The 23490-nt window shown below is 50.8% G+C and overlaps 2 protein-coding genes across 2 annotated transcripts in view; one reads left to right on the top strand and one right to left on the bottom strand.

The window, feature by feature from the left end:
• Positions 1 to 11254, bottom strand: part of Cipc (CLOCK interacting pacemaker) — a 76930-nt gene extending 65676 nt beyond the window's left edge. Inside the window, exon 1 of the mRNA XM_051196097.1 lies at positions 11106 to 11254. The gene's annotated coding sequence lies outside the window, so the exon portion shown is untranslated. The remainder of the gene's footprint in view (positions 1 to 11105) is intronic.
• Irf2bpl (interferon regulatory factor 2 binding protein like) lies at positions 11125 to 14317 on the top strand. Its single transcript, XM_051196094.1, has one exon. It carries the CDS (start codon positions 11125 to 11127, stop codon positions 13462 to 13464), a length of 2340 nt encoding a protein of 779 aa, XP_051052051.1. The 3' UTR covers positions 13465 to 14317.
• The last annotated feature ends 9173 nt before the right edge of the window (positions 14318 to 23490 follow it).

Raw genomic sequence — 23490 nt, 5'->3', positions numbered from 1 at the left:
CTGCATGATGTAAGTGGCTGGCTAAAATATCTGGCATGCTTGCAGTTTTAAGTTGCCAGCTAAATATTATTAAAAAGATAAAATACACGCAAACTGTGCAGAATGTAGGGCTGCTGTGTTTACATCCGGGTTTTGATGACTCAAAGCCTTACACTTTGGGCTTGCTGAAAAGCTCTATTAAAAACACAGCTTTCGAAAAGCCTCCAGGGAGCAGAAGGACTCAGGGGGTGGGAGAAGGATGGTAACCCCCCTCCCCCAAGATGCTGTTCAGCTGTGTTCCTGGCAAGCCTTTAGGGCCGGGGAAGTCTTAAAGGGTTAAATCTCCTTTCAGTTTGCAAGCCAGAGCCGGGAGGGTTAACCTTTTTCCAGAACATTTATTTCACCATCTCACTGACTAGAAGGAGGAGGGGCAGGCAGGCGGGCGGGCGGGAGGGAGGGAGGGAGAGCCTGCCGCGTTGAGAGGCTGCGGATCACAAGGCCATTCTGATAGCCTCCTGTCCCCATGGCAACTGCAACGGCATTTATCAGTTCCTTCTGCGCACAGGCACCGCAAATCTGCATTGCACATGGCAGGCTTCCAGCATTTCAAATGAAAGAGCACTTTGAACGGCTGCCAAGTTTGGAAGGAGCAGAACTGTCAGGGCTGCTTAAAGCTGGCAGTTTATACTGGGGAGGTTTTCACTTCCCAGAATCCTCCGGGCTTGGCAAGCTGCCAAGTACTTAGCGGAAGCTAAAAAGTAACTCGCTCCCTCCCCTCCTCTTTCTCTCTCTGCTCGCGCTCCCTCCTCCCCCCCCCACACCATTCACCGCAGTGCTCTCAAAATTTTCCACATGTCCTGTGTCACCAGTGCAGACTGTACAATGAGAACCAGAACACCGGCTGCCCACGATCAGGCTTTTCTCAATAATGGGGGTTTAGGGTGGGTTCAGACACGGACAGCGGGTTCCCGCTGTACCTGCCATAACCCCATAACCACTGGATGGGAACACATACTGTATGTGCCTTTCACCCTTAAAAAAAAAGTATATTAATAAAAATAAAAAGCAGCTTCAGAACCAGGGACACCCTAAGTACTGGGTGCGGTGGGGAATAGGGGTGGGGGACGCTGGGTGGATAGATGGCTTGGAGTTGCATGGGGGGGGCAGTGTTGCAAACGGAATACAAAATGTCCACATCTAGCTTTTCTAAGCCGTGGGGAAGGGGGTTGTTACTGAGAGCTCAACTGTTTTCTGAAGCTTTCTTACATCTCTCAGATGTCACGATGAGAAGCTCAGATGGGGAGGGAATTGGAAGGTGAGTTTTCAATGTAAAGTTTACCAGGTAACTTTTGACCACGCACACCACCTAAGAACACCCAAAGCACCGGGCTTCTACTGGCAGAAAATAGGAACTGGCACCATTTTCACTGTGCTAATTTTTTTTTTCTTTACATGAAAATCTACACTGAGATCAAGGGCTTGGGCTTTATTTCCTTCACAAATAGAACAAAAATTGTCTGCCGCTTAGGCGGTTGGATAGAGTTCAGGAAAACTATGTCTGGCATTAATTCCAAAGTGGAGGTTTTGGTTCAAGTGAGGCCCATTAATTTCAGTAAACTGTTTTCACTAGCCCAGACCCTGCTGTGCGAGGACTATTTATTACCTTTTGCTAACCTGATGTCTGCTGAGTTGCAAAGCAAAGGGGAGGGGGAACCTGGGGTGGAGATATCTCTATCTTGGATCAAATGGGTTTGCGCCTTCCTGTAGGGGGCCATGTTTAATAGTGAGTTTTCTATCCCTTCCTCTTCTTTATCAGAGCTTTTTAAAAAATCCATCTTGCAATGAATTACAGAAAAGCAAATCCGATGGAGAGGATCTGGTGAGAGCAAACAGCCATCCCTTCCCCGTTCAGAAGGGCCCCTCCCAGCCACAGGGATGCTCCTCTGCTGTCCCCTCTTCCAGGGCAGAGCCCTGACATGATTCACCCTGACGATTGGGTCTAAATCCACCAAGACAGTCAAATTTGGCATTCCTTCTCCCTTAGGAATTTTACTAGCCGTCTGAGAAAAGCACATAAATTACTCCCCCCCCTTTTTTTCCATGCCTTCTCCTCCATCCCCCTAGTGTCCCTCCCCAGTCCATCTTGATGTCATTTCAAAGAGAAGGATGAAAAGAAGGAAAAGAAGGGATTTGTCAGGCAGTCCAGTTTGTGAGTATGTTTTGCCAGGCCCCAACACACACACACACACACACACACACACACACACACACACACCAGCTGAGAAGGTTAATAAGAATTAAAAGCAAGTCAGTACTATGAAAGCATCACATCTGAAGTTGAAAAGAGGAGGGGGACTCAGAGAAAGAAAGGGGGTGGGGGGGGGGTGGGGATGAAACACGATTTGGTCCTTTAGGCTGAGAAGGGAAGAGGTGTCAGTAGCTCCATTTTGGTCAGCTTGTCAAATGTCAAATTCATTGGTCTTTCCTTTTTAACTACTCCCCCTCTCGCTGCCCCGCCCCAGCAGTCAAGTTGGTGAGGTTCCCAAGTGTGATTAATCTTTGGCAGAGGCCAGAAACAGGAGTAGGCTTCTTGGCTGCCCGTCCTGATAAACAATCTGTTCTTGGGAAGAGTAGGTGAAGGGGACTGCGGGAGGTGATCTGCGGGCATGAAAGTGGGGGTAGGAATGAGAGGAGAGGGGGACCACCGCGAGGCCCGTCCTCCTGGAGAAATGCAAGTGCCCCTCCTCCGGGACCAGTGGTTTAGGGGTGGGTCAGGTTTCCTGCCCTTAAGAATGTGAGTAGACAGTGGTTCCTTTCTTGCTGCCAGTCCCTAATGCCCAGGGCACGTCTCTGGGCCACCGAAGGCTCAAAGAAGGGGAGGAGAGCGAAACCCGTGCGCCTCACCGTTTCGGACCATCAGCAAAGCTGTGCTTTAGGCGCCACGACCCCATCCCCCAGCGAGTGTGCGCAGAACCTGCTTGCGATAAAGGGAAACCGAGGCAGTGTTAGAGAACGCCGAGGTGGGCGGCCACTGTAGAACTTATTATAAAGCATAACGGGGGAGGGGGACCAGACTCTGGGCAAAACAAAAGGAGAGACTATTTGGCGGAGTCGGAAGTCGCTGGGATCGAAACTCCGGAGGCAAGAAAGCTGGCTATGGATGTTGCAGCGGGGATATTGTGTGAGCAACCAGGCAGAAATCGGCAATATGTAAAAGTGGGAAGGGGGAGAGAGTGGGCGGAAAGGCAAATCAGTGCCTAGAAGGCTTCGCACGGCTGGGAAATGTCACCAAGGAGAGCGCAATGGCACCGAATAAAAGATGAATGATAGGCTACCTTTTGGAAAACAAATGTAAAAATACGAAGAAAGGTGAGAAGTCCCCCTCTTCGCTGAAAAGCTGATCCATTCCTCACCGCTTGCCTTCCAGCCCCAACACATACCGGCAGCTCGCTTTCCTTTGGACTTAATTACATGAAAATGCTAAACAAAAACTTGCAATTACACCCTCAATCCCTGCCACTCAGGCCCTGCACACTTCCTGCCTAGTTTTGTTTTGTAAAGAGGAGTCATTGTCTCTTTCGTTCCAAATTGGCCAAAACAACAACACCAAAAAAAAGTAAACGCACCAAATACATCTCTAACAGCTTTGAAGGCACACACACACACACACACACACACACACACACACACACACACCAGGAATCAGGAGGGAGGGAAATCATTATCTCTTCAGGAGTGCCCAGAAGGAAGGACCCAACCAACTGTACTATTGTCTTGCTCTGTCTCCTAGGCTGACAGGCATTTATTGCTTAGTTTGTCTGTTACACCAACACAGAGGTGCTAGGCTGGTCACCCAGAGGAAACCTTCCAAGGACAAGACAAAGAGTGTGACAGGGTGTAGCATCAGGCTTTCCTCTTTCACCTGGAAGGGTTCAGTGTTGCAAGAGATCTGGGTCAGGACTGGTCTCTTTTACAGCCCGCCAGGCCTCAGCATCACAGACAGGATCTCACACAGGGAGGCTCTGCAGGAAGAGTGTGATTTAAGATGGACATTTGACAGGTGAGAAGCCAGAGCTCAAGAGAAGAAACAGATTGCCTGGGAGTCAGGCATGCCGCGGCAGGGAGTCTTTGAGGAACTGCTGCGTCTTAAGGCGTTGGGGGCTAACTGCAGCAGGAAACTAGGACACCTAGGAGAAAATGGAAGTGGCTCCATTCTGGGCTGGACCCATTCTGCCTTATTTCCATCTTAAGATTCCCAGCATTGAGACAGAAAGTGCTAAGAACCAGACCTGGTCAGTCCACAGCCATTGTGGAAGTAGATGCAGAAAGACCACAGGTTCAAAACCTGTCTGGTCTACAGGATGAGTTCAAGGCCTGGCTGGACAACTTTTCAGGAGCCAGTGTAAAAATAGAAAAGGAGCTGGGGAATGTAGCTCAGCTCAGAGATAGAGCACTGCTTAGCATGCTCCAGGCCCTAGGTTTTATCCTCAGCCAGAGGCAGGGGAGTACTCTCTGGGTAGGGATGTCAAAACCCTCCAGGCCATGGGGCAGCCAAGTTTCAGCACACTTATAAGAACAGAGGGGTGTTAATTATGTGATATAACTTCCAGGTCTAGGAAGGGAAGAGGCCTTTCCACTATAAAAATCCATGCCCCGTGTTTTCCTTCTTCTCCTTCATGGTTCATTGGGCTCTTCTTAAACCTTTTTTCCTTTTATTGCTGGGGATCTGACTCAGGGCTTTGCATGTGCTAGGCAAGGCATCACCTCTCAGCTGCATTCTTTAGTCCCAGATGTGTACATTTTAAAAATGTCTCCAGGGCAACTGGAGATGCTTCTTCATCCTTTCGGCAAGGACCAGTACTTCAGATTTCCCTCTGTCACCTCTGCCTGGGGCCAGGGCACAGAAAACCTGGAGAAGAAGTAAAAGAATGGTGTTTGGGGATTGCCCAACAGTGGCTACTCCGTTTTGCTCAGAGCTTGATAGTGATTGATTTTTAACTCCCCAACAACTGGTGCTGATTTATACACAGCCTTGTAACCTACTGGGACAGTTATGGCATTAACCTGTAAATTCCTGTGGGCAGAGTGTTTTACCTTCTTGTTTCACTTTCTCAGAAGCATTTGGAACTCCTAAAGGGCTAGCAGCCCTTAAGGTGAAAGTGAATGCCACTTTACAACAACACATGAAGCCTGTTTTTTTTTTTTTTTTTTTTTTTTGCTAACTCTGGACCACCTTTGGCCCTGCTTTCCTCACCTGCACAAAAGGCTGAGGAAAGTAACACCTACCTCACAGGCTTGTGTGAAGCTTGGTGAGATAATGTCTGGAAATGCAATGCATTTTGGAACCCTTGACAAATGTCCATTATTGTTAATAACCATTTACATTTTGTTAAACATTTTATAATGCATTGTCATCCACACAGATCAACGAAGCAATGGAAACCTGAAGTGCAAATCATTTGCTCAAGGTCAGCCAACGTCCAAGGTGGACAGTATAAATATGTCTCTCTCTCTCTCTCTCTCTCCTGAGTTATAGGCTGAAGTACTCAGCATAGACAAGTCAAAATATTCGAAATTCTGGCCCCAAAACCCAAATCAAAGCAAGAAGGGATGGCTGCCCTTGACCCAGGAATGGAGAGGACCTAGGAGGAGCTTCCTGCTCTGTGACCACACCTTCTGGCTGCCCTAGCAATAAAGTACCAGAAGCAGTGGGTCTCCGAGGCTGCCTTGTGTAAATCCCCTGATTACTGTAGACTGGCGGGAAACCTCCCTCTGAGGCCCAGGCTCACAGATGGGGTGGAGGGCTAGAAATAGGCACACCAGTGGTCTTCACCGCCACCGGCCACCTCGACGTGGCCCCGCCCACTCCAAGCCTTCCTTCCATTCTAGCTTTCTTGTTGACGGTTTGAATTTTTGTCCCAAATGAATCTATGAATAGCACCTTTGTTTGGCTCCTCTACCACTTTTTCCTCTAGGGCCGTTTCCCTGGACAGCTCATTCCAGGCTTTGGGGGGGGGCACACTAGCTTTTGCTGAGGCAATGCTGGGCTCCCCCATGCCCTGGCACGCTGGCAAGAGGATGCCTGGAGGCAGGAACTAGACTCGACTACCCCCACTCCTGCGCCTTTCTTCCCCTCCCTGATCTCCGCCCCTCCAGGAAGAAAACAGCCAGAGACCGGTTCGTTCTTTCCGCCACTGTGCCAACCCCAACCATTATGCCCGCCCGCCCTTGCCTTCTCCCCAGTTTCGCTCAGAGTGCCCGCCTTGCCCCTGCACCCGACGCTGGGCAGGTCTTGGCGGGCGGTGTAGGTTCAGTTCCCCAGGGCTTCTCGGCGGCGAATCACGTTGTTCCTGGGATTTCATGCTCTAGTGGCTCTTGTGTAACCCTATGCCCTGGCCTAACTCAATACTTTTTTTTTTTAATACCAGGATTAATCCTTTAGGGAAAGGCAAATACTTTCGCCACAGATCCGACCGGGGAGTAAATGTGTAAATCACCCAGCAGCCTCCAGCCCCGATGGCCCCTTTGCTCGGGTCTGCAAGGCATAGTAACCTGCAGCACCCCTGGGGTTCCCAGTGCAAGACGATCTCAGGCCTCCAGAAGGCCAATGGAGAGCCCAACCCACACGTTTGTTTTCATCTACTTTTAAGCAGCTCCCGCAGGCCAAAAAACAGGGCTCTGCTCACTGCCCGGGCTGCGTTACCAAAAAAGGCTTTTCTCTCTGCAGAGCGCTTGGCGGCGCGCGTTGCAGTGGGGTGACGCGAGGTTCAGCCTTGGCCTGGAGAGCCAGCAGACCAAGAGCACCCCCGCCCCCCCCCCACTGTTCCATTTCGGTTCCATACGGTGGAGGCTGTTGAGGGCAGGCAGGAGTAGCCCAGATGCACAGAAGTGCCTAAGATCCTGGCAACCTTCACACCCCTAACCCTGGGCAGTGTTGCTCAGGAAAGGCCAAGTGGAAAGCTGACGTTTTGCTCCAGTTTAGAACAGTGCTCTCTGAAGATGCTATCTCAGATGGCTAGCTGAGGAGAAAGACAGCTATTAAGACAGGACTTCGATTTGTGGAGTCAGGGTTAGCATTTCCTACCTTGCTCTACAAATCTCTGCAGATGGTGCACCCCAGAACACAGCACCAGAGTTCTGTCTCTCACTCTGTTCCCCAACTTCTCACCTCCACGATCAGTTCTTCCCAGGAGATAGATCATGGCATTGCTGCAGGAGCAGAGAAATGTATCTTCAGACATTGGAGTTGTCGCCTCCCCATTCACCAATGCATCCCCGATCTGGGCCTTCTGAGACAAGCAGTTAAGAACCAGTTTATCACAGGGGACGATTCTTACTCTTTTTGAAGAGGTATAGTTATGATTTTTAAACAAAAGGATTATGAGTCTGTGGGCTGTAATGGGATTCTGTTTAAATGCATATTGATGTCCAGCTCACTATGTTCGGAGATACCATATGTGTGTGTGCACCTGTGTGTTAGTAAAAGTGAAGACAGAAGGAGATGGTACACAGAACATTCCACTATGACAATGGAATGGAACTCAACTTGCTTCCTCTACCTGCCTGGCTGGACTCTTGTGGCTAAGCTGCTATTTCTGAAGTATTTTTGTTTTCTTGGCTTGGTTTGGTTGTTTGGTTTTTCGAGACAGAGTTGCTCTGTGTAACAGCCCTGGCTGTCCTGGAACTCACTGTGTAGACCAGGCTGGCTTTGAACTCACAGAGATCTGCCTGCCTCTGCGTCCCAAGTGTTGGAATTAACGGTGGGTGCCACCACCATCCAGAACAGTTTTGGGTTTAATAATGTAAATAAATGGGTCATCCAGCCAAGCCAAAGTTCAGAAGTCCCAGGCTGGTCTGGGATGGTTGAGCCCTGTGTTTTGACTCACTCAAGGGTGGCTGTGTCCAAGGGTGAGGAAGCACTCCCTGAGAGGCTCTATGCACAAGACTCTGCTCCAAGCCAGCCAGCCAGCCTGGCAGGCAAAGTTTATTATTGCCCGGCACCACACACTGAGATTGCTGTTTTTGCAAAGCCAGAAACTGGGTTGCTCTGAGATGAAAGAGAGGCTCCCCACGGGTTCCTCTTCCTCCCTTTCTCTATATCCTTACAAGCTCTGCTCTCCTTTGCACTTGGAACCCAGAATGAAGATCTAGATGCTGGGAAATGCTGACTAGCGTCGGGAGATCAAGTGTCAAAATAAAAGTATTTCTTGTTGCTTCAACTGACTGTAACAGTGATCATAAATAATGATCACAATGCCTTCTGCACTTTAATACTTTCACAGGGAAGCCAGTGACAGTTTCAATATCATTATCAATGCTAGTGTCCAACACTGGCAGTTTCCCGGGAATGCAATAATGTGCTGTCCATACTGTATGGCATGCTTCACTCTGCAGCAGTGGCAGCTTCACAGCTTTTCTGTGTGGAAGAATTCAGTAGTACAGTCTGGAAGGGGATTCGAGGGGCTCGTGATGAAGGTGCATTTACACAGCACTTTGTATACAAGTTGTATTCAACAAAGAACCAAGTGCTAGAGGAAAATGGGGAGCACCGACACCATCCCTGGGAGCCTTAGCTTGTGTGCACCGCCTCTCAAATCAAATTTACTTGATTTAGATTCCAGGCCAGCTGCAGCAGCTGTAGACAAGTTATTTCAACCTCTTTATTTTCCTAGCCTGTAAAATGGAATAGAATCTACTTTGTAGAAAACATTAAGGGTTTAGTAATGTAAATTATGGCTTCATGTTATGTCTCTACATTATAATGAAAGTAATACTAAGGTTGATACAAAGGGACCACTTGTCCAGTACCTATCCCATTGCCAGTCTCAGAGTCACTTGTCACAAGAAACAAACTGAAATCGTCAACAACCCTTCAAGCTGGGGGAAATAAATCCATTTTGCAGAAGAAAAAGAGATGATATAATAGTGAGGAAATTCCAGCTTGCTAGGCAGAGCCCTATCAAATCACCTCCCTTCCACCAGACTTCCACAGGGATTATCTTAATTTACATAAGAAAAAGGCAAACCTAATAAATAGAACCAGCTGAAATGCCCCAGCCAGAGCTAAGACCAACCCTATCTGTTTCTACAATGAGCAATAATGATGAGCAGTGATCTCACAAGGGAGAAGAAACCGTGACCTCCCAAAGTGTACCGGGGCAGTGTGGGATTAAATCACAGCACGCCGGAGGAACTTTCAAAACTGCCTATGCTTTATTTATTTATGGTTCTAAGGACTGAGTTCGGAGCCTCGGTCATCCTGAACAAACGCTCCCTCGCAGAGCTATAGTCCCCTAGCAATCAGTGTTATTAAATGCTGGCCCATTTTATAAAACCCAGAAAAACCACTCACCTGTTTGGCAAATTCTTCACTCCCCCATTCTCTGCCCTCAACTGCGGCTGTATGCAGCCAGTTGACTGTTTTCCTTAAGGCCTCAAGAGTACTCATAGCTCATAGTCAGAAAATTTTATATAGAGTTCGGCCAAGGGGAGGGGTAGCTCATTGAGCGCCATCCTCGCAACTCTGATTGATTCCCAGGCCCGGTCACAAAAACAAATCTAAAAGGTAATTTCTGGAAGATTGGAGAAGGGCTAATTCTGCAGGTGTTTGGGCACCACTGGTGGCAAGGAATGTAACATTAATCGGGGAGGGAGTTCTCATCACAGATGAAATAGGCAATACCTTACATGAAATTTAAAGAGAAACTCGTCGAGCAGCGCATTTAATTTTACTACCTAGGGTTTGTTTGATGAGGTGGGGATCGGGAATCGTGGCTCTTAAACGTTTTTTTGTTTTGTTTTTTAACTTGGGAAAGCCAGGCAGGAAAAGGAAAGGTCATCCTCTGTTTTACACAGACAGACACAGACACAGACACAGACACAGAGACACAGACACAGACAGACAGACAGACAGACAGACACACACACACACACACACACACACACACACACACACACACACACACACACACACACACACACACACACACACGCCACCCAGCCAGCCAGCCCAGCATTAGCTCGCCAGGCCTCAGCTGTGGTACACACACAGCCCAGGGGGGGAAGGGAGGGGAGGGCGGAGGCGCGGAGGAGGGGCCGACAGGGAGGAATCTGGGCATCCTGCCGCGCATGCGCCTTTCGCGAGCAACAAGTGGGCTCCACAGACAGAGGAAGTGTAAAGGGGGGTGGGGGACTGGTGCAGAGCATGGCGGTGACGTCAGCGCTCCGCCCGGGCGGCATCCCGCGCGGCCAAGCCGGGGACAGCGCGAGCCGCAGCCCGAGCAGGAGCGCTGAGACGCGCCTCCGGAACGTAGAGTAACAATCACAACCCCACATTCCAGGCGAGCGCAAGCGGGAAGGGATGCGACCCGGGTGGAGGCGCCGAGCGAGCGCCGTGCAGCCAACGTGAGCGCCGCCAGCCTCTGTGGCCGGAGAGCTGGCCAGGCCAGGGGGCGGTGGGAGCCTGCGTGCGTGCGCTCCTCTCCTCTGCTCTCGTGTGTCTTGGAAACAGTGGCCGCGGCTGCTCCCTCCGGCGTGCAAACCCAGGCGCCGCCAGCGCAACGGCCGACGCTGCGAAGGGGAAACTCTTCCTCTTGGCGGCCACCTCCTCCCCCGGGCCTCCCGGGGAATCAGCGGCTTCAGCAAGATTGGACCTGGGCACCGGGTGGCACAACCCTCTAACCCTCTCCCCGGGGCGCCTGGCGTAGAAAGGACTCAGATCGTAGGGGGACCCCCCCCTTCGCGCTTCCACGCTTCAATCACTCCGGGGAGGGGGCCAAGAGGCCACTGGCGGCTGGCCCCGGACACCCTAGCCCCCTCCCCCCAGGTCCGGAGCTTCCAGCCCTGATCCGCCGCGCCAGGAAGAAGGCTCCGGAGCTCTTCTCCGGACCAGACAGTCGCAGTAGGAGGTGGGGGCGAGTAGCGTGCAGGACCGGTCGACCGCCCAGGCGGTAGAGCCCCCACGGAGAGGCGCTGCGCCGGCGGTGGAGACTCCTCTCCCTCCAGCCCCTGGGGCAGAACTTTCTCGCCCCCCACCGCCCCCCTCCCCTGCAGCCGGACTCCTTTCCCAGCCAGCCAGATCTCCAGGTGGAGAAGGCGCCACAGAGACAGCCCGGGAGGGGGCCTACCTTCCCCGAGGCTGGCATCATGTCGGCGGCGCAGGTGTCCTCGTCCCGAAGACAGTCTTGCTACCTGTGCGACCTGCCTCGCATGCCCTGGGCCATGATCTGGGACTTCTCCGAACCCGTCTGCCGTGGTTGCGTCAATTACGAAGGCGCCGACCGCATAGAATTCGTGATCGAGACCGCACGCCAGCTGAAGCGGGCGCACGGCTGCTTCCAAGACGGCCGTTCCCCTGGGCCGCCGCCGCCCGTTGGGGTCAAGACAGTGGCCTTGTCCGCCAAGGAAGCGGCGGCAGCAGCTGCCGCCGCGCAACAACAGCAACAACAGCAACAGCAGCAACAGCAGCAGCAGCAGCAGCTCAACCACGTCGATGGTTCTAGCAAGCCAGCCGTGTTGGCCGCCCCGTCCGGCCTGGAACGCTACGGCCTGAGCGCAGCGGCCGCCGCTGCCGCCGCCGCTGCCGCCGCGGTGGAACAACGCAGCCGTTTCGAGTATCCGCCGCCCCCGGTGAGTCTGGGGAGCAGCAGCCACGCCGCCCGGCTGCCCAACGGCCTGGGAGGTCCTAACGGCTTCCCTAAGCCTGCACCAGAGGAGGGCCCCCCGGAGCTGAACCGCCAGAGCCCCAACTCATCCTCGGCGGCGACATCGGTGGCTTCTCGGCGTGGGACACATAGTGGGCTGGTGACCGGGCTCCCCAACCCTGGGGGTGGCGGGGGACCCCAGCTCACGGTGCCCCCAAACCTATTGCCGCAGACGCTGCTTAACGGCCCGGCCAGCGCCGCGGTGCTGCCTCCGCCCCACGGTTTGGGGGGCAGCCGAGGACCCCCGACTCCAGCGCCTCCCGGTGCTCCCGGGGGACCCGCCTGTCTCGGGGCTGCTCCGGGTGTGTCGGCCACTGTATCCTCCGCACCGTCTTCGACCTCGTCGACGGTGGCAGAGGTGGGCGTGGGTGCTGGTGGCAAGAGGCCTGGCTCGGTGTCGAGTACGGACCAGGAGCGTGAGCTAAAGGAGAAGCAGCGCAACGCTGAGGCCTTGGCCGAGCTGAGCGAGAGCCTGCGCAACCGTGCGGAGGAGTGGGCCAGCAAGCCCAAGATGGTCCGTGACACCCTGCTCACGCTGGCTGGCTGCACGCCCTACGAGGTGCGCTTCAAGAAGGACCATTCGCTGCTGGGTCGCGTCTTTGCCTTCGACGCTGTCTCCAAGCCCGGAATGGACTATGAGCTGAAGCTGTTCATTGAGTATCCCACGGGCTCCGGCAACGTGTACTCCAGCGCGTCCGGGGTGGCCAAACAGATGTACCAGGATTGCATGAAAGACTTTGGCCGGGGTCTGTCCTCTGGCTTCAAGTACCTAGAGTACGAGAAGAAGCATGGCTCGGGCGACTGGCGCCTACTAGGGGACTTGCTGCCCGAGGCTGTGCGCTTCTTCAAGGAGGGCGTGCCTGGCGCGGACATGCTGCCCCAGCCCTACCTAGATGCCAGCTGTCCCATGCTACCCACGGCGCTGGTGAGTCTCAGCCGCGCCCCCAGTGCACCCCCAGGAACTGGAGCCTTGCCTCCAGCGGCGCCCACGGGCCGGGGTGCAGCCGCCAGCCTGCGCAAAAGGAAGGCATCCCCGGAACCTCCGGATTCAGCAGAAAGCGCACTGAAGCTCGGCGAGGAGCAGCAGAGGCAGCAGTGGATGGCAAACCAGAGCGAGGCGCTGAAGCTCACTATGTCCGCGGGGGGCTTTGCGGCTCCAGGGCACGCAGCAGGGGGACCACCCCCACCCCCTCCACCTCTGGGACCTCATTCCAATAGGACCACCCCGCCGGAATCAGCCCCGCAGAATGGTCCGTCCCCCATGGCCGCGCTCATGTCAGTAGCAGACACTCTGGGCACAGCGCATTCGCCCAAGGATGGCAGTTCAGTGCACTCGACCACTGCATCTGCTAGGCGAAACAGCAGCAGCCCGGTGTCTCCCGCTTCTGTGCCGGGGCAGCGTCGCCTGGCATCACGAAATGGGGACCTGAATTTACAGGTGGCGCCTCCGCCGCCTAGCGCCCACCCGGGCATGGACCAAGTGCACCCCCAAAACATTCCGGATTCCCCTATGGCCAACAGCGGACCCCTCTGCTGTACCATTTGCCACGAACGTTTGGAGGACACTCATTTCGTTCAGTGCCCATCCGTCCCTAGCCACAAATTTTGTTTCCCTTGTTCTAGAGAGAGTATCAAAGCCCAGGGGGCTACAGGTGAGGTGTATTGCCCCAGCGGAGAGAAATGCCCCCTAGTTGGGTCTAATGTACCTTGGGCCTTCATGCAGGGCGAAATCGCAACTATCTTAGCTGGGGATGTTAAAGTGAAAAAAGAGAGAGACCCTTGAACCGAAGGCCAGGGACCTCTTTTGCCCTAGACCACCTCCTCTTCAATCTAGAGGCCCCTTCCCCCCCACCCCCGCCTCCATTTCCCTTTCCCACCAAGATGTAGAATTGTGAATATAACTGCAAAAAGTTAGTCTTATGTATAGACATTATTTTCGTCGTATGTTTCTATATTTTGAAACAGGTATGTAACTTCTTCATTTGAAGGATAAGCTGGTTGTGTTAAGCAGTATACTATTGATTGGGTCATTTGCATCATATTCGTTAGCATTTATTTGGTGGCAGAATGTTTGCCTAGGTACATCATTAATAGCCCTTAGCAACAACTGCTGCTGGTGTGTATTTTTGTAAATGTTATGCACTCTGAAAGGAAAAACACACAAAAGAAAAAGATTTTTTTTGTTGTTGTTGTTTTTGTTTTGCCAAGGCCAGTGTTGCTGCCTAAAAAAAAAAAAAAAGAAAAAGAAAAAGAAAAAAAATTGATGCTATAAAATGGTGAGTCTCTCTAAACAGCCCCAAGTGTTGAAGTCTTCACTTAATTTTGTTCTGTTATGTTTTGTTTTCCTGTTTCGTTTGCAAAATGGTAAGAGGGGTGTTGGGAGGGGATGGGTGTTTTTTGTTGCAAGTTTGTGAGGGGAAAAATGTTTTGGTTTGTTTCTACTGACCTGGATGTGTTGGATCTTCACGTGTCGTTTTGTTTTGGCTTTATTGATGCACGGATGCTTTTGAACAGTAGAGCGAAAAGCTAGACATGGAGAACTTGCTCTGTTTGTCCTTTATACATTTCTGTAGTTAACAGAACACTGTAATGTGCCTTGGAGCTTAGTAACTTGTAATAAATTCAATTGATATTAATTCTGCCCTGAGTCAGCAAGTTTGTCTTTCTAGGGCTGAGGCCACACCACTCCAACTAAGGGGACAACTGTTAACCTTCTACCTGCAACCAGGAATCCTGGTCCCTTTGAAGGCTCTCAGAGCTGGCTGCCCCACCCCCTGGGTACCAGACTGTTTACATTTTTACCTCCCCTGTAATCTACAGTTGCTGACTAAGCAATTTCTGTTTACTCTTCAGCATCTTTACCCACCCCCCCACAGCCCCCATATGGGACCCAGCTGCAAAAAGCATTGTCAGAGATGCTTTTTTGGTGTCTTTCCCTGGGGCGGTGAGTAGATACTGATACCCAGTGCAGCTGTGACTTAACATGGGGACAGTGGGAAATTTAGAGTAAGAAATGTTAGGGTGTTTTGCTGATACACAAAGGGTAAAATTTACTGCTATTGCACACTTACAACGAAAGGTGTCTTGCTGGGCTTTGCTCCCTGTGTGCAGCTGGAAATGTGACCAGCCAGCCTCGCGCTCCTGCCTGCCATATATGCTGTTGCCATTTCTAGTCTGCTGTGATGGACTCTAGCCCTCTGGAGCTATAAGCTAAAATAAACCCTTTCTTTAAAATTAAAAAGTGCCTAGCTAGGAGTAGGGGCAGGGAAGGGTGTGAGCATCTGGGAGACAAATGCATGTTGATTGCAAAGCAGTTTCCACCTCATTCATTATATCCTACCCTTTAATGAGTGTTTCTTAAGTCAGGACACAGCTGATCAGAGCAGACTTAGGGGGATGGGCGTGGAAGGGGGAAAAAAAAAAAGCAAAGGTTACTTAGGCACCAAATGGAACCCATTTTACTAGCAAAGAAACTCAACTATTAATCAGCTTTGTTGTGGGCATTTGTGAAGTTCTGGTGGGTGAGGAAGGAGAAGACAGCACCCTTCAGGGCTCAGAATCCCCCATCAGACACCAGATTAGCCTTTCATCTAGCTAGAGCAAGGCAAACAGTCCTGGTGTGAACCTTGTCCTTTCCTGGAGGCAACAGAGGACTAGAGAGCAAGAGAAAGGAAGCAAAACACAACAGCGGTGAGGTGATCTGATTTAGTTCCTAGCCACTCCTGGGCCTATGGAACTGACCAGATCTGACTGCCTGCCTGCCCATGATGGAGGAAATGATGAACCCTACCTGACTGGCATCCAAGAAGGAGCAGCAGGGCAGGGCTGGGAGGTAGGATTAGGTGCAAGCACTCGTGGGGAAAACAAATCATGGGGTGTTCCTGAACACCAGTGTGGAGGTTTGGTTGGTGTTGGAGCTGGCTATTAATAATACCCTTGGGGTTTCTGTCCCAGCTTGCCACCATATTGAAGTGGAAGCCAGAAGCCGGTGTGCCCGTGTGGGTGTGTATGTTTGGGAATGGGGATCTGTAGCGCTATTGATGGATCTGTAGCCTGATACATGGGAAGTGCCTGGCTCACCTCTAAGAATCTCCCTACATATAAATAGATGTTCATTCCTGTCAGCTTCCTGCAAATGTGTCCTTGCCTTTTCATCTGTTGCCAAGTGTTGTATTGGTGCTTATGAGTCATGAAACCTATTTTCATCCTCAGGGGTAATTAACTCGGGGGGTGATAATACATAGTAGACTGTAGGAAGAGTTAATTCTAAAACCCATCCTGGCCCAGCGACCAATCACTTAAAGGTCTGGGCTGCTTTTCTTACAGACCCATTAATAAGACCAGAGCAGGTTTTGCCTGGAAGATTTCTCCAAGGTGCTCCCAACACCCACCCCAAATGCTCACGCTCTTGAAATGGGTGAGCCTAAGGGAAAAAGGCCAACTGGTGAATTTAGATGTGAGGATTGCCTGTCTGAGTGTGGACGCTGTGAGTACTGCTCGTTCTGTTGTCTACCTGTGCACACAGGGCTCCTGCCTGCCTGCCGCAGTCTCTCCGTTGCTTGGGAATTATGTTCAGGAACTTTTAGGACTACAAGTCCTTGATTACTAGTACATATGGGCAAGAGGGCCTGTCATTAAGAACTGAGAACAGTGCAGTCCCTGTGCCACCCCCCCCCCCACTTGCTGGGTGCTATTATTAGGAGAAGCAGCAGCTTCGGTAATGAAAGCACCCAGCAAAGGTTTAGGAAGCCTGACTTGACAAGACTCGGTGGAGAGAAGTAAACTAGAGGAAGCACTCAGAGGTTAGGGCAGAGCTCTGGCTGGAAGTCAATCATAAAATAGCTGGTGCAGTGAACTGAAGTTTACCATAGCCAAGGGCCGCTGCTTGATAAACGGTGGCTCTGTCTATTTGCGGGGAAGGAGGGGTGATAAGACTGCTCTTTGGTGGACTTGTTTGGCAGCTAGTGTGGTTGCCTCAACCAGTCTTAGTTTGGTTCTCAGGTAGATCCTCCCTTCCCTGAAGTGGTCCACACTGAACTCGTAGTAGGAAGGTTTTCCTATTCCAGCCCCAAGGATTGTCTGGTATTCCAGAGACTCAGGCCAAGTGTTTAGCGGACTGTAGCTCCTTTTATGTTAGTTGGGAGTATCCCTACCCCACTTTGCCATCCTTCTCACTTTGCTCCCAAACCATAGGTACTGGCCAACATTTTACAGTCTGTATTGTACAATTTATATTCCTTGACCTGTGCGTCTAATGCATTCTTAATGATTCTTTAAGTGAAGTGTGGGGAGGCAGTGAGAGTTGAACAGTTTGGGAAGAACAGGCTGATGGGTGACGTCTTGGTTACTGGAGGCGATACCATGGGTGATCCATCTGTCTGCTGGAGAGCTCTTAATATTAAGATTCCAGAGATTCCAGGTACTTTCTCCCAAGTATCCTGGGACTGGTGATAAAAAGAGTACTAAGATTCACTAACTGAATATTTAAGAGCATCTCAGCCCAGGCTAACCTGTACCTCACTATGTAGCCAAGGCTGGCTTTGAAATTTTGACCCTCCAGACACTGCCTCTGGGTACTGTTATAGGACTGCAACTCCAGGCCCAGCTTCCTGAAATTCACTTTTGGTTCCTCCTAAACTCCATCGAGTACCAGAGGGTGGACATAGGAATGACCCTTAAGGCCTAGTGCAACTGTTTATCTGGCAGCAATGGGGACCGAACCGTAGGGCTTCACCCATGCTAGGCCTGTGCTCCATCCCAGAGCCATATCCTTAGCCCTCCTTTTACTTTTTATTTTGAGGCAGGGTCTCAAATTGTTGTCTAGGATGACCTGAACTTTTTAATTATTTTTTTAAGACAGGGTCTCACCATGTAGCCCCAGCTGGCTTGGAATTTGCCATGTAGAGTAGGCTGTCCTCGAACTCACAGGGATCAGCTGTCTCTTCCTCCTGAGTGCTGGGATTAAAGAAGTGCATCATCTTGTCCAGGATGACTGTATTTATAAAGGCTAAGGTTTAGGAACATCTACAGCCCATCTGTGAGACTTGAGTTTAGAACTCAGGCCTGCCCATTATCCAGTTTATTAATGTGAGGAGGACACAGAGAAGTAAAAAAAAAAAAAAAAAAAAAAAAAAAAACTTGCCTACGATCACACAATGGCAGAGTCTGGACTGGAAAAAAAAATGCGTAAGAGACTGGGTTTAACTAGAGCTGTCTAGCAGAAGGAATGATGATGAGGTGGACAAAGTCCCCAGGGAGTGGGGTTCATCATCCTCATTAATTCTTGGAAGATGGCAACAAGCATTTGTCCCGTGGTTTGATCACACCTTAGCAACGTTTCTAGGTTTCAGACTATAAAATGTCAGGTAGGCTTGAATAATAAGTCTTTTCTTGACTTTTCATCTCTGGACACTTTCTCCCCGTTTGCTAATTGGAAACTTCTAGAGGATTGAAGACAAACAATGGGCCTCAAAACCAACTGGGAACATCCACCTGGAAGGGAGAGACGGAAGGAGAAACACAGGGGACTCTTCCTCATTCTCTCAAGCTTGGCTCTCTGCTCCTTCCCAATCACCTTTTTGCTTGACGGATTCTCCCATTGCAAAGAGCGAGCCGAACGAGAAGTGAGAACCAGGTGTCGAGTAGAGAGAAACACAGCAAGTTGCCGCCCTTCAGGCCACTCAAAGAGGAAGCTGTGTCATTCCAGTTTACACTGAGGTCCACTGAACTCAGACTGAACACCCAAGTTCAAGCCCCAGGTTGGCCTAGATCCTGTACTCTTGCCTGACCCAAGGTTCTGCACAGACCACCTCTTCCTTCCGACCTCCCAGCCCCACCGGGTCCCACTGTCTTCTTCCAGGGTGACGGTGATTGAGAGCCAGTCTTTAGGAAGACTGGAAGGGACTCAATTGTCCCTGCAAGGTTCAGTCGGGATCTTGAAGCAATGTGGGCTTTCTGGAGTCTCCTTCCATTGCCTCCCACTCCCAACTTCATGAGAGAATGAGTCCATTTCGGTGTCGGCTTTGAGTAAACAGGGGGGGGGGAGCAGGGAGTAGATGTTGCTTCTCTTTTCTAATGTCTATGGCTCCTAGAAGGAGCATGAACTCTACTGACCATTGTGTTCACTGGCATTTTACTTGTTTTAGAGGGAAATGGGCCCATCTATTCCTGGGCCTTGTTTGGTCATCCTGCCTCTTTAGTGGGTCCCAGAAATGCATCCACCAGCAGGACAGTCTATTCTGATCATAGGGTCCGACCTGGGAAAGCTTGCGTGTGAGCCTTTAGTTTAGACACTAGTAGAGAGCCATGTCCCACCTCCCAGCTGATCTCTTGTGGCTCTGGTCGGTCTTTATACCCACTTTAGGCCTTGGTCTGTGGCAATGAATCCTTTTTCCCCTCTTTTTGTGGTCGTTATGTTTTTTGTTTGTTTGTTTCAAGACAGGGTCCCTCTGCGTAACAATCCTGGCTGTCCTCAGACTCACAGAGATCTGCCTACCTCTGCCTCCCGAGTGCTGGGATTACAGGTGTGATTACAGGTGTGGGCCAACATTCCCCAGCTTCTTTTTCCATTTTAATATATCAAACCCTTGCTTAGAAAGGCCACTTGAGAGTAGACACGGTGGCACATAACCTGTGATCCCAGAATTTGGAAGGTAGAGCCAGGAAGACCAGGAGTTTAAGGTCCCCTTTGCTATATAGCAAGCACTTTAGTGGCCAGCCTGGGCTCTAAGAACACCTGGAGAGTGGGGGTGGGCGGGCTCTTGCCCAACATGGAGGAGGCCCTGGGTTCCTGCATGAAGCCAGATGTGGTGGAGACTGCTTGGAATCTAAGCACACAGGAAATGGGGCAGTGGGAGTTTAGAGTTCAAGGACATTCAAGGTCAGCCAGGCTTTGGTAGTGCATGCTGGTAATCCTAGCACTTGGGAGGCAGAGGCAGGCAGATCTCTGAGAGCTTCAGGCCAATCTCTACAAAGCAAGTTCTAGGACAGCTAAGGCTGTTAACACAAAGAAACTGTCTCAAAAAAAAAAAAAAAAAAAAAAACAGGAAAAACTGGGGGGGGGGGGTTGCCTGCCTTTAAACCCAGCATTCAGGAGGCAGAGACAGAAGGATCTCTGAGTCCATGGCCAGCCTGGTCTACAGAGGGAGTTCCAGAATGGGCTCGAAGCTACACAGAGAAAGAAGCCCTACCTCAAAAAACTAAAAGAAAAGGAAAAAAGAAAGAAAGAAAGAAAGAAAGAAAGAAAAGAAAAGAAAGAAGAAGAAGTTCAGTGTCATCTTTGGCTAACCTTGGAATTCAAGGTCATCTTGGGCTACCTAAAACCTAGTATTAAAAAATTTAAGCCAGGCGTTGGTGGTGCATACCTGCAATCCCAGAACTCAGGAGGCAGAGGCAGGTAGATCTATGTGAGTGAGGCCAGCCTGGTGTACAAAGTAGTTCTATCATAGAAGGATCCTGTCTCAGAAAACAAACAAATAAAACCCACCACTCTTATTTTTCTAAAACTACTTTTAAAAATTAAGAATATTAAAAGGAAGCTATCACTCCCAGCATTCAGGAGGCAGAAGCAGGCAGATCTCTGAGTTTGAAGTCAGCCTGGTCTATATAGTGAGTTCCAGGTCAGCCAGGACTACACAGAGGGACCCTATCTCAAAAAACCAAGAGAATGACCGAGTGAATGAGTAAGAGAGAGAGGGAGGAAGGGAGAGAGGGAGAATATACAGAATATGAAAAGCTATTCAGTTTAGCTTTGGAACCTGTCCTGGAACTCGCCTGTAGACCAGGCTGGTCTCGAACTCACAGCAATCCACCCACCTCTGCCTTGAAAAGCTATTCAGTGTAAAGTAGATCATTCTCTTTTCATTCCACATCTTCAGTCTCCCCGAAGATATCAACTGGAAGTTCTGTGTGTGTTTTCATGAGTACTGGGTGCTTGAAGGAGCTAGGATCTATACTCCAGCTCCCTTGAGCCTTGGCTCAAGGAGAATGGTACAGGAAAAAGACCTGGCCTTGAGCCACAGAGACTCTGTTGGAACCTGGGGTGCTAAGTCGAAGGTCCCCAGCCCCACATCAAGGGCTATCTTATATTCCTTATAAAGTTCTAGATGAGGCGTGTGTGCATATGTGTGTATGTGTACTTATGTATGTACTTATAGGTACCTATATATGCCATGCCTGTCTTTGGATCACATCCAGTGCACTTACATGTTACCAGCATGTTTGTATGTGTTCAGCTCCTTAAGCTAGCCTTTTATATACCCTTCTGAATGTTCTTTAGAAGGAATGGCCAGGGACAGGGCATGGAGCAGGCCAGGTGTCCTCTGCAATGTTCTACCTTCCTCACCAACCGCTATATACCCCCCCCCCACCTCCTACTACCCTGAAGCTGGCAGAATTGTTCGGTAGGGGTCAGCCTGAGGAGCCTAGCTAAAAGAAAAGGGGTAAGAGAAGCCAGGCATCTAGGGTGGTGGTAGAGATTTGCCTACCAAGCATGAGGCCTTGGATTCTGCCCCCAGCGCTACAATAAGTAATTATGTAGATAAATAATCAAGTAAATGAATAAACAAAAGCATACACGAGGGTGAGCCAGGAATGGTAGTATATGCTTGAATGCTAAGCCCTTGGGAAGCAGGCAGGAGGAGCAGAAGTTCAGAGTCAGCCTCAGTCCCACAGTTTAAGCCAGGCTGGGTTATGTGACAGCCTGTGTCAAAAACACCATCAACAAAATGAAAACAGGGTAAGAAATAATCTAACGTAAACTCCAGGCCCAATGATGGAGTAACATTGTCATATGTAATTTCTCTATTGCCATGGCTGGTCTTGGAGACTGGACGTGGCTAATATTCTTCTTCTTTGACAGAAGAACACTCCTAGTAGGTCTTGCCATTGCCTCCACTTCCCAGAGCCCAGCCTCACTCCTCCCTGACACCTTCCCCTAGTCCTGCCCCCCTTCCTATGCTCACCTGCACCCAGTCTTTCAGGGAGCAGTGTTTTGGTTGTGAGGAGAAGCAAGCACTTAAGTCCCAGGCCTAGGTTCCAGGCTCTGGAACACCTGGAGCTCGAGTAGCCCCAGGAGACCTGGCTACAGCTCAGAACAAGTTTGAGTGGCTAGTGGTGCCTGAAGCGCTCATGGCCAGCGCCCTGGGAGAGGCGGCTGTGGAATGCTAGCCTTGTGGACCTGACGGAATTAATTCAATGCCCCTGGGTCTCAGCCCAGACTGTCATGTGACAACCTCCCTCAAGCTCTCCTACCCCTAACCTCAAGTCTGCCTGGAGCCCTAGGCCTGGGGCACTATTGGTCTTGGATCCGGCCCGAAGGCAGCTGATCCCTCCTTGCAGAGCTGCCAATTGGCTTACTCCTGGGTGTGTTGGGGGTGGGGTCCTGGAGTTAGGAGAGTTGCAGGGTGACAAAGGGAGGTGATTGAGAGGTCACCAAGGTATAAGAGGAAAGGAGGGTCCTTCTCTTCTACTCTCATGCCTGTCCCACCTGCTGCTGAGGACTTTCCCCGGGCTCTCTCCTTCCACACTGTGGTTGATGGCCTGGAACAGGATGGGGTCCTTTAAGATGGCAGAGGTTGCCCTCAGAGCAGACAGTGAGAGAGTGCATAGCCCAGACAGTTGCTTCTGCACAAAACGTTCCTCTAGTCCCCTCCCCATCCTTTACTCCAACACTCATCAAAGAGCCATCTTACATCCAACAAAAATTCCTTTGATTGGTGTCTGAGTTCAAATTGTGGTTCTGCTGTCAGGTCTGAGCAAGCTACAGATCTCTTCAGGCTCTTAGTGTCTTCCCTTGGATGTGAGATTGCCCCCTAAAAGCAATGTGGGAGAATAAAGTTAGGTTGATGTACTCCTTGCCAGACTAGGCTCCTTGGCTGGCAGTAATGGTTAGTGTGCATGCATGTGTGCCTGCGTGTGTGCATTTGAGACAGCGATTCTCTATGTATTCTTGGCTGTCCTGGAACTTACTCTCTAGACCACACTGGCTTTGAACTCACAGAGATCCACCTGCTTCTGCCTCCCAAATGCTGGACTAAAGGTGTGCGCCACCACTGCCCAGCTCCTGCCCTGACTTTTCCTTGGCTTGGTTGCCCCATTGCCCTGGTAATATGTGTTATAACCATGAGACCATGAGATCATTTAGGTACAGGAAGCTACCCCTTTCTGAAGATGGGGCCTATAGAAGAAGGTGAAAGCAGGAGCCCGGAGTCCTGGCAAAGGTGTCGCTGGTTTGGGCCGCAAAGTGGGAAGTGGGACAGAAGAGCCAGAGAGAAAGATCTGGAAGCTACACTGAGGGCCTTGGGATTGGTTACAAGGGCTCCTGAAGGCTCTTGGGAGCTGGGAGAGGCTCCAGCTGATCGGGCATCCGAAGAGACAACGCAGGCTGGCCTTGCTGTAAATCAAGTACAGGGGAAGATGCTTCTGGGGCAGAATTGGGCACCTTTCCTACGCTGGGAGCAGAGGGAAGAGGTCAACATGCAAGTGTGTGTGTGTGGGGGGGGGGTGGCCACTCAAGCCTTCTCTGTGTGTTTAGCTGTGGGTCACCCTGGGTCAGCAGGACCCATTGCAGGTGGGGAGAAAATCCAGGTATGATGTGCAAGCCTGCAATCCTTGCACTCAGAGGGCTGAGGAAGAGATCAGGGATTCCAGGCCAGGCCTTTGGGGAGGGGGGGACTGTAGTAGGGCTAGAGAAATGACTTAGTGGTTTACAGCATTTGCTGTACCTGACAGAGGACAAGGTTTTGGCTCCAAGCTCCAAGTATGGTGACTCACAATGGTCTGTAACTCCAGGTCCAGGGGTTCTGACACC

This window comes from Phodopus roborovskii, unplaced genomic scaffold, assembly GCF_943737965.1.
Source record: "Phodopus roborovskii unplaced genomic scaffold, PHOROB, whole genome shotgun sequence".
NCBI lineage: Eukaryota > Metazoa > Chordata > Mammalia > Rodentia > Cricetidae > Phodopus > Phodopus roborovskii.
The sequence above is the reverse complement of the archived record's forward strand: the minus strand, read 5'-3'. Positions and strand labels throughout refer to the sequence as shown.

Bases quoted from the DNA above. Each gene is read 5' to 3' on its own strand.
- Irf2bpl (XM_051196094.1), top strand. From the start codon at position 11,125: ATGTCGGCGGCGCAGGTGTCCTCGTCCCGAAGACAGTCTTGCTACCTG.